General features: G+C 44.3%; 3 protein-coding genes across 3 annotated transcripts; 1 reads left to right on the top strand and 2 right to left on the bottom strand.

Moving 5' to 3' along the window:
- Positions 1 to 382: 382 nt before the first annotated feature.
- nefla (neurofilament light chain a) lies at positions 383 to 2,899 on the bottom strand. The gene is made up of 4 exons (XM_076079448.1): positions 1,856 to 2,899; positions 1,581 to 1,705; positions 835 to 1,271; positions 383 to 735 (listed from the first exon to the last, which is right to left on the bottom strand). Exons 1-4 carry the CDS (start codon positions 2,897 to 2,899, stop codon positions 383 to 385), a joined length of 1,959 nt encoding a protein of 652 aa, XP_075935563.1.
- Positions 2,900 to 7,620: 4,721 nt separating this feature from the next.
- Positions 7,621 to 9,580, top strand: pgam2 (phosphoglycerate mutase 2 (muscle)). The gene is made up of 3 exons (XM_076079844.1): positions 7,621 to 8,109; positions 8,294 to 8,474; positions 9,124 to 9,580. Exons 1-3 carry the CDS (start codon positions 7,693 to 7,695, stop codon positions 9,291 to 9,293), a joined length of 768 nt encoding a protein of 255 aa, XP_075935959.1. The 5' UTR covers positions 7,621 to 7,692; the 3' UTR covers positions 9,294 to 9,580.
- A 1,631-nt stretch (positions 9,581 to 11,211) lies between these two features.
- On the bottom strand, positions 11,212 to 13,921 carry LOC142935496 (syntaxin-2-like). The gene is made up of 8 exons (XM_076079889.1): positions 13,868 to 13,921; positions 13,688 to 13,787; positions 13,179 to 13,253; positions 12,698 to 12,771; positions 12,393 to 12,501; positions 11,779 to 11,852; positions 11,470 to 11,607; positions 11,212 to 11,370 (listed from the first exon to the last, which is right to left on the bottom strand). Exons 1-8 carry the CDS (start codon positions 13,919 to 13,921, stop codon positions 11,212 to 11,214), a joined length of 783 nt encoding a protein of 260 aa, XP_075936004.1.
- Positions 13,922 to 16,056: the final 2,135 nt, after the last annotated feature.

The following is a 16,056-nucleotide window of genomic DNA, read 5'->3' as shown; positions in this document are numbered from 1 at the left end:
TGAGCGAGGTGACTACAAAACAGTTGCGTTTTCAGAGGCTTGTGATGTTAAAAGTTATACTTTAGGACTTGTTTATGGTTCACAAGGCACAAAATCAATGACACACGTGGCTTTAAGAGGTGTTTATTAAACCACCAACATCTCACACACCCATTTTTGCACTCAGCAATTACACATATTACACTCATCGGGAAGTGTGCAACCAGACCCTTTATGGATTCATATTGGCAAGCAGTTTACCTTGATTTGCTGCTGTAAATGGCTATTGGACGGTTTTATTGAGCACCATGTTAACAAGCAGATTTGAGAGGATAGCGTAGATGCCTCTACTGGTTATCGAGCTAATGGACAGTCATGATTGAAGTTTTCTGAAGCTACTGGCTTACTTTTTACCCTTTGTGATCGTTTCCTCTGCAGCTTCCGGTTTGGCTGCTTTTCCTTCCTCTTTCTCCTTTTTGGCTTCAGCTTTCACATCTGTTTTCGAAGGAACTTTGTCATCTTTGTCGTCTTTCTTGGCATCCTCTTTATCTTCTTTCTTTTCAATTTGTTTCGCCTCATCTTTCTCCGCCTTTTCTGTTTCTTTTGCATCCTCATCTTTGTCATCACCTCCTTCCGTTTTTACCTCCTCTTGGGCTTCCTCTTTAACCTCAGTCTCCTCTTCTTCTCCTTTGTCCCCTTTCTCCACGTCATCTTCGGCAGCCTCTGTCACCTCAGCCTTTTGCTCCTCCTCACCACCTGCATCAATAGATGAGAATTGTATTGTTTTTTGTCATCCAGATTTTAATAATTGAGGTTTAATTGAGAAATTACAGAATGTAAAAACAATGCACTAACCCTTTTCTCCATCCTTGGCCTCCTCATCTCCTCCCTCAGCATCTTCATCTCCCTTAGCCTCTTCTTCATCTTCTTGCTCTTTATCTCCCTCCTCCTCTCCTCCCTCTTTCTCCTCTTCCTCCTTTGTCTCCTCTGTCTCTTCTCCTGCCTCTTCTGCCTTCTCCTCCTCCTCTTCCTCCTTTACCTCCTCCTCCGCCTCCTCTTCCCCAGTTGGGCTGGCCTCTGCTTGCTGGGCGTGGCTGGCAGAGAAGAGCCCCTCGGTGGTGCTGAAGCTGGAGCTGAGGAGGTGTGATGTCATCAGGTAGGAGGTGCCAGAGCTCATGCTGGAGAGGAAGGGCCGGGCGATGGAGGGCGCTGCGAAACTGTGGCTGTACATAGAGGACACACTCACAGGCACTCCTACACTGAAACGAGACTCCTCCCCTTCTAGAAGCTTCCTGTAGAGGTCGGTGAAAAGAAAGGTGATGAGTACAGCAGGCCATGGCAACTCAGTGAGTGGCCATTTATTAACACTCAACACTACAGTGTTGCTTCATCCCAGAATGTGTTTACCAAAATAAAAAGTTTCCTGCTCTTTTTGACTTTTCTATCCTACGCTAAACTCGTAAAAACGTTGTACATAAATTATACATTCAGTAAGGCCATACACTTTGCAGATCTATCTACATAAAAATAAACATTAGAAATACTCCAGCTTAGTTTCAACATTATATTTTCACCTCAGTCGCACCGTTGCTGCTTCTCACCTGTATGCAGCAATCTCAATGTCCAGAGCCATCTTGACATTCAGAAGGTCCTGGTAATCTTTCAGGTAGCGTGCCATTTCGTGTTTGGTGCCCCTCAGCTCACTCTCCAACTCTGCAATGGTATCCTAAATACAAGACAATGTCAAGTCAGGATACAAGGACAAACAACGTTAAATCAAAGAAAACCCTTAAGTAATACTTTTAAAGAGTAATAAGCCCCGAAATCTAAAGAGCTGGATAATAATGAAGGCATCACGATAGAATACACTACTGACATGCATAGCATCTATCTCAGCGTTCTGCTTGTCCTCCATCTCATGCAGCTGTTTCTCCAGGGATTCATTGAGGCCTCTGCATGCATCGATGTCCAGCAGGCGGGCCTGGAGCTGGCGTCGGTACTCTCCCGCTTCGTCCTTGTTGCTTCTCACGGCGTTACTGTGCTGGGCCACAGTTTCGGTCATGGAGCCCACCTTCCCCCTGAACCACTCCTCTGCTGCCTGCATGTTTCTTGCCGCCAGCCTTTCATACTGGGACCGTATGTCCCTGAGAGCCCCGGAGAGGTCCGGAGCTGCGGCCTCAGACTCCACTGCCACCTGGACACCCATCTGGACCTGGGCCTGGAGCTCAACCACCTCGCCCTCGTGAATCCTCTTGAGGAAGGCCAGCTCCTCCAGCAGAGATTCGACACTCTTCTCCAGCTCAGCCTTGCCTAAGGCAGCCTCGTCGGCCTCGCGGCGGGTGTCCATCAGCCTGCCCTCGGCCTCTTCACGCGCCAGCACTTCCTCCTCATATCGACCCTGCAAGGCGCTCAGGGTTTGCTCCAGCCGCTCTCTCTGTCCCAGGACAGCCTGTTGCTCTGCCCTGGCCTCATCCACAGCAGCTCTCAGGGACCGGGCCTCCTGCTCGTACAGCGCTCTCAGGCGGGACGGCTCCGTGTACCTCTGCCTCAGCAGCAGCAGCTCTGCCTCCAAAGCGCGGTTCTGCTGCTCCAGCTCGCGCACCCTCTCGATGAAGCCAGCGAAGCGGTCGTTGAGGTCCTGCAGCTGGCCGCGCTCTTGGGTGCGCACGGTGCGGAAATCGGAGCTGATCTGGGCGGCCTGGCTCAGCTCCAGCTCCAGAGAAGCGGCTTGTGAGGAGGAGGAGAGCAGCACCCGGCCAGGGGAGGAGTACTGCAGACGGGAGGAGGACAGCGGGGAAGCATGAGAGGAGTAGACGGAGTGGGTCCTCCCTCTGGTCACCGCGACACGAGGGGGGGCCTCGACATACCAGCGTTTGTATGGCGAGGCGGAGTAGAAGGGGTCATATCCGATGCTACTCATGGCTGAGTGGTAGGAGGACAGGCTGCTATCCCTCTCCTCTGTGTGTGTGTGTGTGTATGTATGTGTGGAGGTGTACAACGGGCTCAGGTTCAAGCCTCGAATGCTTGCTGCTGCAGCAGCCTGTGCTTTTATAGCAGGAGACTGAGCTCTGACGCAAGCGCTTTCCCCAAACTCTGACAATGCAGGTTCGATGGGCTTACACTGCAGCGGCAAGAAAGAGGATCCGTGCGGATGAGTGTGGGAGGGGAAATGAGTTAAAGACAGACAGAAGAAAAGAAGGAGGGAACAGGTCGCAAAAATACACTTTACATGGATCTATACTTACGTTTGTCTTTTCATTACAGTGACGTTCATCAGAGCTACGTTTCTAAAAAAATTAATCTGTGTGGTTATGTGGACTTACTGCAAAAAACTGTCTATATAGAATTTATATAGAATAAAAAGCATGGTTAAACGGACTTGTTGTGCTATCGTCACTGCAGGAGATAGGGCAGGGGGGGGGGGAGGTCCTATTTACAACCGTGACACAGCATCTCTCCTTCTGGTGGAGAGCAGAACTACAGCCATAACCTCAAAAGACCTGCAATGATAAAATCCCACCCAAACAGAAGGTAACATGTGAAAAGAAATATTTTCAAACGTCTTGGTCCGTCAATAAGCTTGGCGGTTTGCTAGGAGATTAGTTAATTAGTAGTACACACATGCTGCATCAGTTTTTTCCTTCATGTTAATACTATTTACTATATATTCTCAGCTTTTCTTTTTGTCCTTTCCTGACTCTGTAAAAGCCATTTTGGTAAACTAACAACATACTTAAATGTAATGATTTTATGTGCCAGTGTCACAAGGTATGCTACAGTATATATTGAATAAGTTATACAATGTTATAGAGATAGTCTTAATAGTTTGTTAATTATAAAACAATGTTTTTAATCAGTGAAAGAAAAGTCTTCTTTGCCTTTTGTCAGGTTGTTGTTTCAATTCAATAAAAGACTAACAGTCATCTGCAGCACAGATACCCTGGCAGGTCAATTACACCCAGCTGCTGACATGCATTTTCTTTTCGAGTGTGTGTGTGTGTGTGTGCGTGAGTGTGTATGCGTGCAGGGGCTCAGTGAAAGAGTATATGTTGGGAAATTCATCTTGCTTTCTAGCTCCATGCATAAATGAAGTCTATTGCAGTGCTTTTTCAGCAATAACTGTGTACGTGTGTTTTTGTGCCTGTGTGTGTGTGTGTGTGTGTGTTGTGTGTGCATGTTCCGTAGTGTGAACGCTCCAGTAATTTGCCTATGCAGCAAAGCCCCCCAGCACCTAGTGCTGTGCCTCACAGGCAGTGAGAGGTTTGGGACTTCAGTGGGAGCTGCATGGACTCTGCTGCAGGCTGAGTCATCGTAACAGTTGTGATCACACAAACTCCCCTGTGTACACTCTCTCCCACCCAAACAGCAGCCTGTCAACCTGCACCAGGGCCATTTTTTTTGGTAGACAAGACACTTACAGGACCTGGGGAAATGAAAGAGAGAAAGTAGACCATTAACTTCTCTTCCCAAACAAAGTAACTCACCTAGAGACCACGGTAATAACGATAAGGCGTTTCCAATGGTGGTTTGCATGTCGAAGTCAGAGGGATGGACTTTGGGAGCAAAACGTGGTTGAGGGAGGAAGGGATGAGAGTTGTGGGATGTAGGGGAGGGGGAGGAAGTCAATGGGTCAGTTGTGATTAAATCATTTGTGCGGAGGAAATTAGTTATGTTCGGGGCGTGGTCCTTGTTCCCGAACTAAGTTTCTAAAACTTAATATTTCTAGATTGATCTGCCGGTGAAGCTGATTAACATAAAAGCCCAGCCTTAGTCTAAGTATCAAATTATTAGATTTAAAATTCCCAGTAACTCCAGGCATCTATACATGGTGACAGCATCACATAATTCAGCAACCTGTGTTACTGTTAAGTTACATGGTGGCAGTTACAGGCACTGCAGTTGTTGAGGGTCACTGATTCACTGGGTTTGTCACATGCTTGGTGGCAATAGTGGTGAAGTTGAATAGCTTTATATTTATTTTTAAATAGTATTTATCGACACTTCATAGGCACATTATTTATCCCCGTATGACCACTAGGGGTGCTTTGTATAACAAGCTGACATACACAGCCACCATCATTAACGATACTGTCTGTTGGCCAAATTTGCTTTAATTCAATTTATTTAGCAGCTGCAGTGGCAAGGCAAGTTTATTTGTACAGCACATTTCAACAACAAGGCAATTCAAAGTGCTTCACATTAAAACCATTAAAAGCATCAAAACGTGAGGCAAAAGAAAATGAGATTTAAAAACAATGAAGAACATTGATTGAAACATTAAAAACAGCCATTAAAACACTAAAAAGCAGTGTAAGAAATAAAATACAGTAGTAAAATACAGAAATGCAGGGAATTGATTAATATCCTTAAATCTGGTTCAAGCAGCAAACAGACAAATCTTCAATCTTGATTTAAAGGAGCTGAGGGTCTCAGCAGACCTGCAGCTTTCTGGGACTTTGTTCCAGATGTGTGGAGCAGAAAAACTGAACGCTGCTTCTCCATGTTTAGTTCTGACTCTGGGAACAGAAAGTAGACCGGTCCCAGACGACCTCAGGGGTCGGGATGGTTCATAAGGTAGCAGCAGATCAGAGATGTATTTTGGCCCGAAGCCGTTCAGTGCAATCCGTTTCATCGCTTGCCTTCAGTGCTTAGCCTGGTGTACATGCCGTAAAGGGGGAAGTTCCTCAGCTTGATACATTTCACCAGAATCCAGTGTAACGTGGTAGGCCTGGCCTACTGAGAACCCAAACTCTGCTTCAACAGTTTGACAGAGTGAGCTCATATTAGGATTTATTCCTGCAAATACAAGTCAAATGTTAACTCTCCTTCTCTGTACTCCACCTATCTGGTCTCCAACGACTCTTAAAGAAAATATATGAATATCATACTGCTAGATGTTTGAGCGCAGTATGTTCAACAGCCACTTCTTCTACACAACAGCTTCATCTGTCAGCGGGTTGCTTTGCTGGTAGCCTACAACTAGGTTTACCAGCTCTTTGTTGCTGCAATATGGTTGCTGCAGGGGTTGAACAGTAAATGTGCCATAGAACCAAAACCTATAGCAGCAGAGCTTGATATTAATTATCTGTCATTCTAGCATTGAAAACTCTGTTTTCATATTCATTTTGTAAACGTCAATTCACCAGAGAACCAGAGTGACCCAGCTGCAAAAAGGCACATCCAGTGTTTTTCCTGCAGCATCATTCCTTGTTAGTTCCTACTTTGTGCAATACAATAACCTACCTCCTCATCAGGCTCACATCAGGCAGTCTGGCGTCACGCCTGGAACTCCATCAATATCATATTTTTGGACGATTGTATCTCTCTCTTTTTTTTTCTATATATATGGAACATAATTTGATTGGCCGTGTCAGGAGACGTTGACTTTGCCTGACAGCGTTGGCTCTGTGGCTTATAGTTTCCAAGCTTCATCAGCACTGCGCATCCGAACCCTGTACGTCTGAGTGCTTCCCGACATTCAATTTCATGAACGATACTGCAGAATATTTGGCTTCGATTATATGTCTCAGCGGTGTATAATGTTTCCAGTATAGGGTGGAACACTCGACGTTTCTCAACTCCAGACTCAGAAAAAACTTGAAACATTGAGTATACTTAAAATATGTTGTGGTGATGCTGAGACAGGGGAGCCCTTGCACAGCATATGTACCACTGTATAAGTTGTAGCAGCTGTATATGTACATCTAACAGTGCCTTACTAAAATGTAACTCCTTTGAGAAGAAAAACAAAAAGCCAGGCTTCCTCATTGTTGCACCACACAGTGTGACATGTTGCATGTAAAACTGATACGAGAGCTACGCCGAGAGGTCATGGACAGTAATAACACTTTATAATTCCCTCTGTCTGTTTTAGATTTAAGAGACTTAATGATCATTTGCTAAGATATGATTCCTCAGGTTGGACCAGGTCGAACCCTTAAAGATCAAGATGTAGTTCAAGTTCTTTGAGGAGCCTTTTCCCTTTTAACTGGAACACTTTTAAACACTAATTGTTTTGCTGTTTCTTGCATCTTTCGCCTGTTCTTGATCTGTACCTCAATTGTATTAACAATGATTATTATTCGTTTAGAGCAGGCAAAGAACGTTGTGGTAGCCAGTAAGTTGTGGGGCATTGGCAGCCACATGTAAAGTAAGGCAAAGCACATGAGTGCACGCTGTATGCAGCTTCTAATTCAGCTGTGTTTTGGCAACATGTTGCTCATGGATCTCCCCCTACCACAGTGCCCTGTGAACAAATGAAATATTTACTAAACATATGACATTTTCAAAGTGCAATGAGCTACAGTTTCTCTCTCAGTGAATAAAACTGTTTCAGAATGAGGCGCCTCTCTGCAGCCAACTCTGATCTTTTACACTTTTGTGCCAAAGATCTGTTTAAAAGTCATGTTGCTATTTTGGCTAAATATCTGAACTCTGGCCTTCCCACCCGCCGCATGTCCCACCAGCCCGGCAGAGGTCTCGTTCTATTGGCTGGCCATGTATGTCAGTCAGAGCGTGAAGGCCTCTCACGGGTGGAAAGTGAAGGAGGCCTGTCTGCTATGCACTGCCACCATCCAGGCTGCTATAAAAAGGAGTGTGGTATGCAGGCTTGGGCTCACTGTTGGTCAGACGTTGTGTGTGTGTGTCCACAAGTTAGAAGGGCTGAGGGAACTGTGTGTGGTTTAAGTCAAACTCAGGAGACACGCTGTAGACATGGCTGCTGCCCACCGTTTGGTTATCGTCCGCCACGGCGAGAGCGCCTGGAACCAAGAGAACCGCTTCTGCGGCTGGTTCGACGCTGACCTCAGTGAGAAGGGGATGGAGGAGGCCAAGCGTGGAGCCCTGGCTATCAAAGATGCGGGCCTCAAGTTTGATGTGTGCTACACCTCCGTGCTGAAACGCGCCGTCAAGACCCTGTGGACCATCATGGAGGGCACAGACCAGATGTGGCTGCCCGTGATTCGTACCTGGCGCCTGAACGAGCGTCACTACGGAGGACTCACTGGCCTCAACAAGGCCGAGACGGCAGAAAAGCACGGCGAGGAGCAGGTGAAGATCTGGCGCCGCTCTTTTGACACCCCACCTCCGCCCATGGAAAAGGATCACGCTTACAACAAAGTCATCAGTGAGGTGAGACAACTGAAGCTAAGGGTGTGGGCTAATTTGGAGTCAGCAATCTATTTGTAGGATTTTTTTCCTCACTAATCAGAAGAACGTCACCAAGCACCACCATGTTTGTCTTATCAGTAAGTTCTGTAACCTTTGTCAACTGTCGTGGGAGTAAACTACCTTTCACTGTTCTTACTAACTCCAGTCCCGGCGCTACAAGAATCTGAAGCCCGGTGAGCTCCCCACGTGTGAGTCACTGAAGGACACTATCGCCCGCGCCCTGCCTTTCTGGAATGACGTCATCGCGCCAGAAATCAAGTTGGGGAAGAACGTTATTATCGCTGCACACGGCAACAGCCTCCGTGGCATCGTCAAGCACCTGGAGGGTGAGTACTACGGTTTGAAGGAGGACAAGGCTTACAAAAGGTTCTGCAGTGAAAGGTAGAGGTGAATGTTGACATTATAAAATCCAACATCACAAAATGGCAAATTGCAAATTAACCGAATGTTTTGGTTTGAAAATAGCTTTCAGGTTTCATTGCAAAGGCCAAGGCCTAAATGATCACAGACACTTGTCTATGCACACACACACACACAGTTGTGGATTACAGAGCATAAAAATAGCATGCAGGGACTCAGCTGAGGGACAGGGCAGAGGGTCATGAGCTTGGTTCCCATTACAGTCATGACCTTTATGTATAAAGGTTGTACTTTTTCAAGGAGTGGCCAGACATGGATAAGGGAGTTATACAGCCAGAGGGCCTAAATGTCAGATAGGAATGGTACTGTAGGTGTCAAGGATGAGAGAGACAAGTACATCACGTTTCTTAGATTATAAATTACAGATTGCTGTGATCAAAATTAATTAAAATACAATCAGATGTAAAGAAAACCTGCAGTGCAGATTCCTTTTATTGTGCCAGACTAGTGTCCTTCCTGTCTGCGCAGCCTTTTGCTGTATCAATTACATTCCCTCTGTGTTCTGTCTGCTGATCTGCATGTCTACCCGTCTGATCCATCTGACCGTCTTTCCAGGTATGTCCGACGCGGCCATCATGGAGCTGAACCTGCCAACAGGAATCCCAATTGTGTACGAGCTGGACGCAAACCTGAAGCCTATAAAGCCCATGGCTTTCCTTGGTGATGAGGAAACCGTAAAGAAGGCCATGGAGGCCGTGGCCGCCCAGGGCAAAGCCAAGAAGTGAGCCTGCGCTGGAGGCTCTGTGAGGAGGCAGAAAAAGAGACTGTTCCCCCTTCGTGCTTCAGCCCTTTGCGGCCGTGCATTTGTCTATCGTTGTAGTCCGTTCCAACTGGGGAAACGTTTGAAGGTTCTTTTAGAGACGGGCCATTTTCAGCACATTAGCCCCGTTTGTTTAAATGACAGACAGAAAGATGACCTGTCAATCAAAGCAGACAGCCCCGGCCCCACATTTTATGCAGCCACACATCACTCGGCCCTTTTAAATTGTGGTCAAGGGCTATGTTAAGACCTCACCACTCTGGCACAACCAATAAAGAAGCCATGTTTTTATGGAGGCCTGGGTCTGTTTGATTTCACTCCTTATCTTATCACGGTCTCCCCTTTCTTTCTTTCTTCAAATTACATTGTCATCCTTATTATTCCTTTTTCTGTTTCCCATTTGGAAATCAGTAGTTTCAGCAAGTAGCAGAGGTGCTGTGAAACCTTATCCAGCAGGTAGAGAGGAGGGGAAAAGGAGAGATAGAGAGAGACACACGAGACAAGTCGTTGGGTTCATCCTGGCAGCATTCCCATGATGCAGCTTGTCTGAGAGTTTTTGCCTGTCCTCGTCCCCCCCCTACAGTCAGATCACACTGAGGCCCACGCAGGAAAATGATAACTGTAAGCAATTATCCATCATACATAAACTGCAGGTGACAAATTACAATATAAAAAACACTAAACGAGTGGAGAATCATAAGGAATACATATGCTTCAATAATGCCTCCATCTGCAGGACACAAAGGATCACTGAATGGGGAATGGAAATTATGTAAATCAAACGCTCAAACCCCAATTGACATTTTGGTCCGATGTTACAGAGCACTCTGCACTACCATTATCAAAACACTGAATGAGGACATTTCTATAAAAAGATTAGAACTGGAGAGTTTATATATATATATATATATATATATATATATATATATATATATATATATATATATATATATATATATATATATATATATATATATATATATATATATATATATATATATATATATATATATATATATATATATATATATATATATATATATATATATATATATATATATATATATATATATATATATATATATATATATATATATATATATATATATATATATATATATATATATATATATATATATATAACTGAAGCAGCTCTTTTGGCTTGAAGTGGCCAAACTTGGACAATTCATGTTGAGTTTTTCCTACCCATCCGTATGGGATAGAGGGACTTTTAGACCTCCGACTATAGTTTGTCTATCCCACATTATGATGGATTCTTGTATGTGTAGTCACAGCATTACGTTTCCCTCTTTCACATGTTACAATAAAGCACCAGTAACACATTACGTACTGTAGCATTCACCACATAGGTTTATTTCAGGATTGGCAGGCAAGGGATTAGACATTTCTTTCAGAATATTAAACAATACGACATTGGTAAAACACAGTATCAGAGAAAAACACAGGAGTTCAGCAGGACTGCAGAGAGGAGGGAAGTTAAGTGATCTTGGTTCAGAGTTCTATCTGATGTTGTCGTGCCACCTGCTGGCCACTAAGGGGAACACTGGCTAACTGTGAGTGAGTGAGTGTGTTTTTTTTAAGGTTTTATGCTGCATTTGTCCTTTTGACAGTCCACAGGTAGCATCAGAAACTGGCTCAGCATCTTGTCACATCATTTTCACAGCAGTGCACACTTAAATTAACGACGACCTCATTATCCTTCGAGTTGGCAGACAGGCACTGTACCGAAAAATCGGATGAAAAGCGTGCTCCATCGAGCGCAGGCTTTGATGTAGACCAGGATGTTTGGTGCAGTCAATGTTCAGACAGGTTCGGGAGCTCAGACGTGGTTTGAATCGGAGGCGTTTTGATCAGTGGCAGTTTTAGGTTTTCCTCTTGAAAGACTTGAAGAAGCTCGGGAGAGATGCTAACTTGTACGGGTTTTTCTTGTATGCGACTGCATCGTAGGTTTGTGCTTTGGACACGTCTACATACTCTGCTGCACTCGTCACGTTCTTTTCTATATTGTTGATCAAGTCTCCCTGATGGAAGAAAAGCACAATCAACACCAGTCAGGTTGTGACATCGGTACATTCCTTTATATTAGTCATGAATGTTTCAACACAAGGCAGCCATCTTACCTGAATCTCCAACAGCATGGCGGTGTCGGCAAATATCTCGTGCAGCCCTTTGATGCTGGACTCGAGGCAGATGATGTCCTGATGACGAGACTCGATCTCACTCAGAGCCTGGCTGGAAATCAGAGCGTCAGAGTTGATCTGTAACAGGAAAAGTACACCTGCTGTTTATATAATCATCATCCGAGTAGCTTCACATTACATTCTAACTGCATGTCGAAGTGATCCACAGCAAAAATAAAGCTACGGTAGATATTAGTAACTATTGCGTTGCCATTTTTGTCGGCCAGAATCGAAGGAAATTCCACTAACATCAGATATGAAGATGGTAAGATGGTCACGGTGCAGCATCTCCTCCAACTCTTCATCCGTTGTCACTTTATCCACTGAAATAGTGACAAAGCTGATGAGTCCAGGTTAGTTTAACATGCTCTTGTATCATCATAATAATAATTATAAAACAAAAGTGCATGCTTAAATGAATCACAATCACTCTAGACTTTTTAGTGTTGTGAACTGTGAAGAAGTGTATTTTTAGGTGTTCACCACAGGATGGCGCTATTACACCTCTACTCTTCTCTACTGCGATACCACTTTCTCCTAACTCAAATAAGTCTACTGTAGATGTAAACCGCAACCTGTGTGTAAACTGAAGAGAAAAATGTAGTTTGAAAGATAATTAAAATTGAATGCTGAGCTTCTTACTCATAGTAATGATTTAATTGGGAAGAAGAAATAACATTACCGTCCTACATCATAACATCTCTGACTATCTGAGGAGCTATTATTATAGAAACCCCCACATCAACTGTACTGGCATGATCCTGGTGTATGAAACGAAGACCATTTACACACTGAGCAGAGCGGGGGGGGGGGGCGGGGACATGGGCTCATGTTCTAGTGTCATTTGTTTTTTGGCAGCTCACCAATCTCCAGCTGTCTCTGGATCTGTGCTTTGCATTTCTCTCTGAAGGAGATCTGTGCCTTATGGTAGCCCCTCATGGCTTCAGCAAAGCACCGAGTCAGGTGGGAGTGCTGGTGAAAGGCAGTCCAGAGGAAAAAAAAATAAAAATAAAAAATGGGATTATTGATTCATGAAAATGAAAACAGACCATTATCACAGGTGGGATTTTTTTTGGCAGGTGCCTAAAGATCGAGGCTTCTTTGTAATGAATGAGCTGGCCGTCTTTATGCACCTGGCTTGTTACAGGAGATAAAAGTGCTGCCAGACCTGGTTCTTCTGAATACGCTGAATTGCTGAGGCTCTTTCACCGTTCTCCTCCACAGGAAGGTTCTGCTGCATTGCTGAAAGTACACAGATCAAATACGCAAACAAGCACAGTACCGATTTAGAGGTGAAATTCAAACTCTGCCCCACTGTTCCACCACTCTGCGCATGCAATCGTAGAAAACATGTTGGTTAACTCACAGATTAGAGTGGACTACAGCAGCCTTCCTTTTCTAACCATTTGCAAGTCAAATGCCATGTTGTGAACAATGCAGTTCCAGAATTTGAGGAAGAGTGATGTGCTACAGCTACACAGCTCTTCCTCATTGTATCAAACACCAACGACAGCCTACACAACCACGCAGCCATAATAACTTTGCTCTAGTTGTGTTACGTGTTACTACAGCATGAGACAAACCAATATCTACTGTACAAAAGCACATTTTGCAAAGACAAAAAAAAAAAAAAACACAGCACCCCTTACATATTAACTTGGCTCGGACCAAGTTGGCGTTCTTCTTGGTCTCATCGTTGAGCAGCTCCAGGTTGTCTTGTTTTCCTAAGAACAGAATACGTTCACTTCATTAAAAGGCGTCATTTTAAGGTGGCTCATTTTAATGCAGCAGCTTTGGTGATCCCTTAACTTTAAGACGTACATTGTCAAAGAGCATTATCATTCAAGAATGGTCGGGTTTTGTATGCAATCATTAATTATTAACATGCAATGGTGACTAGAGCACCTGCAGCCACATGTTGGATATGTTTTTACTTTCAGTCATTCGGTCTGGCCTGTTCTTAATGTAACATTAGTATCATGGTGTAGCTATATATATCTATGTCTTGACCCAAAACATGATACATTTATCTTTTTCTACACCATGTTGTGTGTGTGTGTGTGTGTGTTGCTCTGTTTGTCTGTTCAGTGCTGTGCGCCCTGGAGGAAGGGTAGATCTCTGAGAGCGCATCAGCGCCATGACGGTGCTCTCTACTTACTCTTGTCTTGGCTTGCAGTGGAAACAATAGCGCCGTGTCGTCCCTCCACCTCTTCTGCTTGGCAGGAGATTTTTTCAATGAGGCTCGTCACCTCCCCCACCTACAAATATACACATACAACACATTAGGCTACTGGATATGACGAGACAGCCAACAGACAAAACGTTGTGTGAAGTTCACCGTTTTGAAAAAGTCCTCCATGTTGATTGTGCTCTCTGCTGTAGCATCTGCCATATATCATCCTACTGCTGCTGCTGTGCAAAGAGAGGGGATTAATGAAGCTCACGTTACTTTAAAAACGAACAAAGAAACCGCCACCTGTTGCTCCCGATAACGTTGGATAGATAGCAGTTTGGACGCTGCAGGCACCTTCTACATGTATATGGAGTAATTAAATAAGAACCTGCTTTATTAACGCTGCTTTCACAAACAACACAGGTTGGATGTATTGGCCATTTTTTTCCGCGCAGACGAAGTCTTTATTAAACTCCCCAAAAACTGTTGTTAGATACTTTGCGGTAAATACTCAAAGCTGCCCGGCATTAATTTAGCGACAAAGAGCAAGACATTCTCGACATTTGTTCTACTTTCGGTAACATTATTCACGATAAGGCGGAGGCTCGACCTCTACCTGCAGTGTGTCCTCCCGAGCTGCTGAGCGCACCTGTGAAATAATGAAAGAGCGCGAGCACGCAGGCGCGTTACCGTCAAAGCTAGCAAACAAAGAACCTCCCCACCATCGTGTGCACGAAGACACTACAACAACTGAGACCTCTCTTCGTTGGATTAGATATTAAGCGGGGGAGGCGTTGCTGTGTTTGAAAGTCATTGCAGATGTAAATGCGGGTCGAGCGTGTAATGAGAATAGTGTAGCTCACCAGAGGGCGACGGTACGCCTACCTCAGTGGCGGACTCAGGCTGCCTGAGGGCCAGGGGTGAAAAATATGAAGGGCATCAGCTGCATGTGGTGGGACACTGGCATGCATGGAGTTTTTTTAGCATGTACAATCCACTGCATCATACTTTCTCCATTTAAGGTCTCCCATTAGTGCACTGCATGACGTTTTATCCATTTAAAGGCTCCCATTAGTGCACTGCATGATGTTTTATCCATTTAAAGGCTCCCATTAGTACACTGCTTAACGTTTTCTCCATTTAAGGGTTCCCATTAGTGAACTGCATCACGATTTCTCCATTTAAAGGCTCCCATTAGTGCACTGCATTACATTTTCACCACTGGAACGGTACTCTAGAAGGCACTTTATCATGTTTTATCCACCTTAGTGGCATCAAATATGGTACTTGGTCTGCTCATGGTTTCCATCAAATTGTAATGCAACAACAATACCCGATATGTTTTCAGGGTACGACTGTTACGCATGCCGGCTTACGATCATGGCGAGGAAGAATGCAACGGTGTTCGTATGAGCTTTTTCTTCATACAAAAAGACAAAATGCAGTGTCCGTGGGTTCATTTATCAATATAACACCAGCTTTGGGATGAGCATTACTGGGTGACTTTAAAAACATCTGCCTAACAGATGTAATGTGTCTTCCAGCCTTCAACTCTGGGCTGGATGTCCCTGACAAAGAAATATATAATTAAACTAAATGGAAATCGCAAAGGGTTGTGTGCTATTTTGACAACTTTACTCAACACATTGTATTACGTTTATGCCCTCAGTGTCTTAGTCTACAAACAACAATGGCCTCTCCCTTAAGTAGGCTACATGACAGCATGCACTGGTGCCAAACCAAGCTGCAGGATCTCTGCAGGCCTATTTCTACTGTTTACATAATGGTAAGCCTCCAAGTCAACAGTCCTTACAAACCTGCTGTTGCACAGTTTGCACAGGTGCGGCTTAATTGCACCATGGATGTCTGCGTCTTCTGACAAATGATGTGGGCTATACTGTAATGTATGGGAGGTAGTGCTTGTTATAGCTGAATAATGAAGGGAAGGGGAAGCATATGGAGAGGCTGACACACACACTGCATTCTCATGCGGATCCCAACTTCAGTCAAGAGATTGGTTGCTTTTTCCAGGTCCAATTCAAAATCTTTATAGTTCACTAAAAGCTCACCTGCATTTAGAAAGAAATCCATCACGACTGTAAAACTGAAAGCAAGGAGCTTTGTTGACTATATGCTTACTTACTAATACTAACACCAACACTTCTACATCAGGCAGACCATTTATCACAGCAAGGTGGACACAGCTGTGGCCAATGGAATTAATTAGATTCTGTTGTGCAAATTAGCAAGCATTGGTAATAATAATTGACTATTGTAAATGCGTTATCTATAAATCAATGGCTATCCAAATCAAATATCATAGCCTTTAATAAAGGTTAATACATTATAATGTT

Source organism: Anarhichas minor, unplaced genomic scaffold (genome assembly GCF_050575085.1).
Source record: "Anarhichas minor isolate MPS153535 unplaced genomic scaffold, ASM5057508v1 ptg000073l, whole genome shotgun sequence".
NCBI classification, from domain to species: Eukaryota; Metazoa; Chordata; class Actinopteri; order Perciformes; family Anarhichadidae; genus Anarhichas; species Anarhichas minor.
The sequence above is the reverse complement of the archived record's forward strand: the minus strand, read 5'-3'. Positions and strand labels throughout refer to the sequence as shown.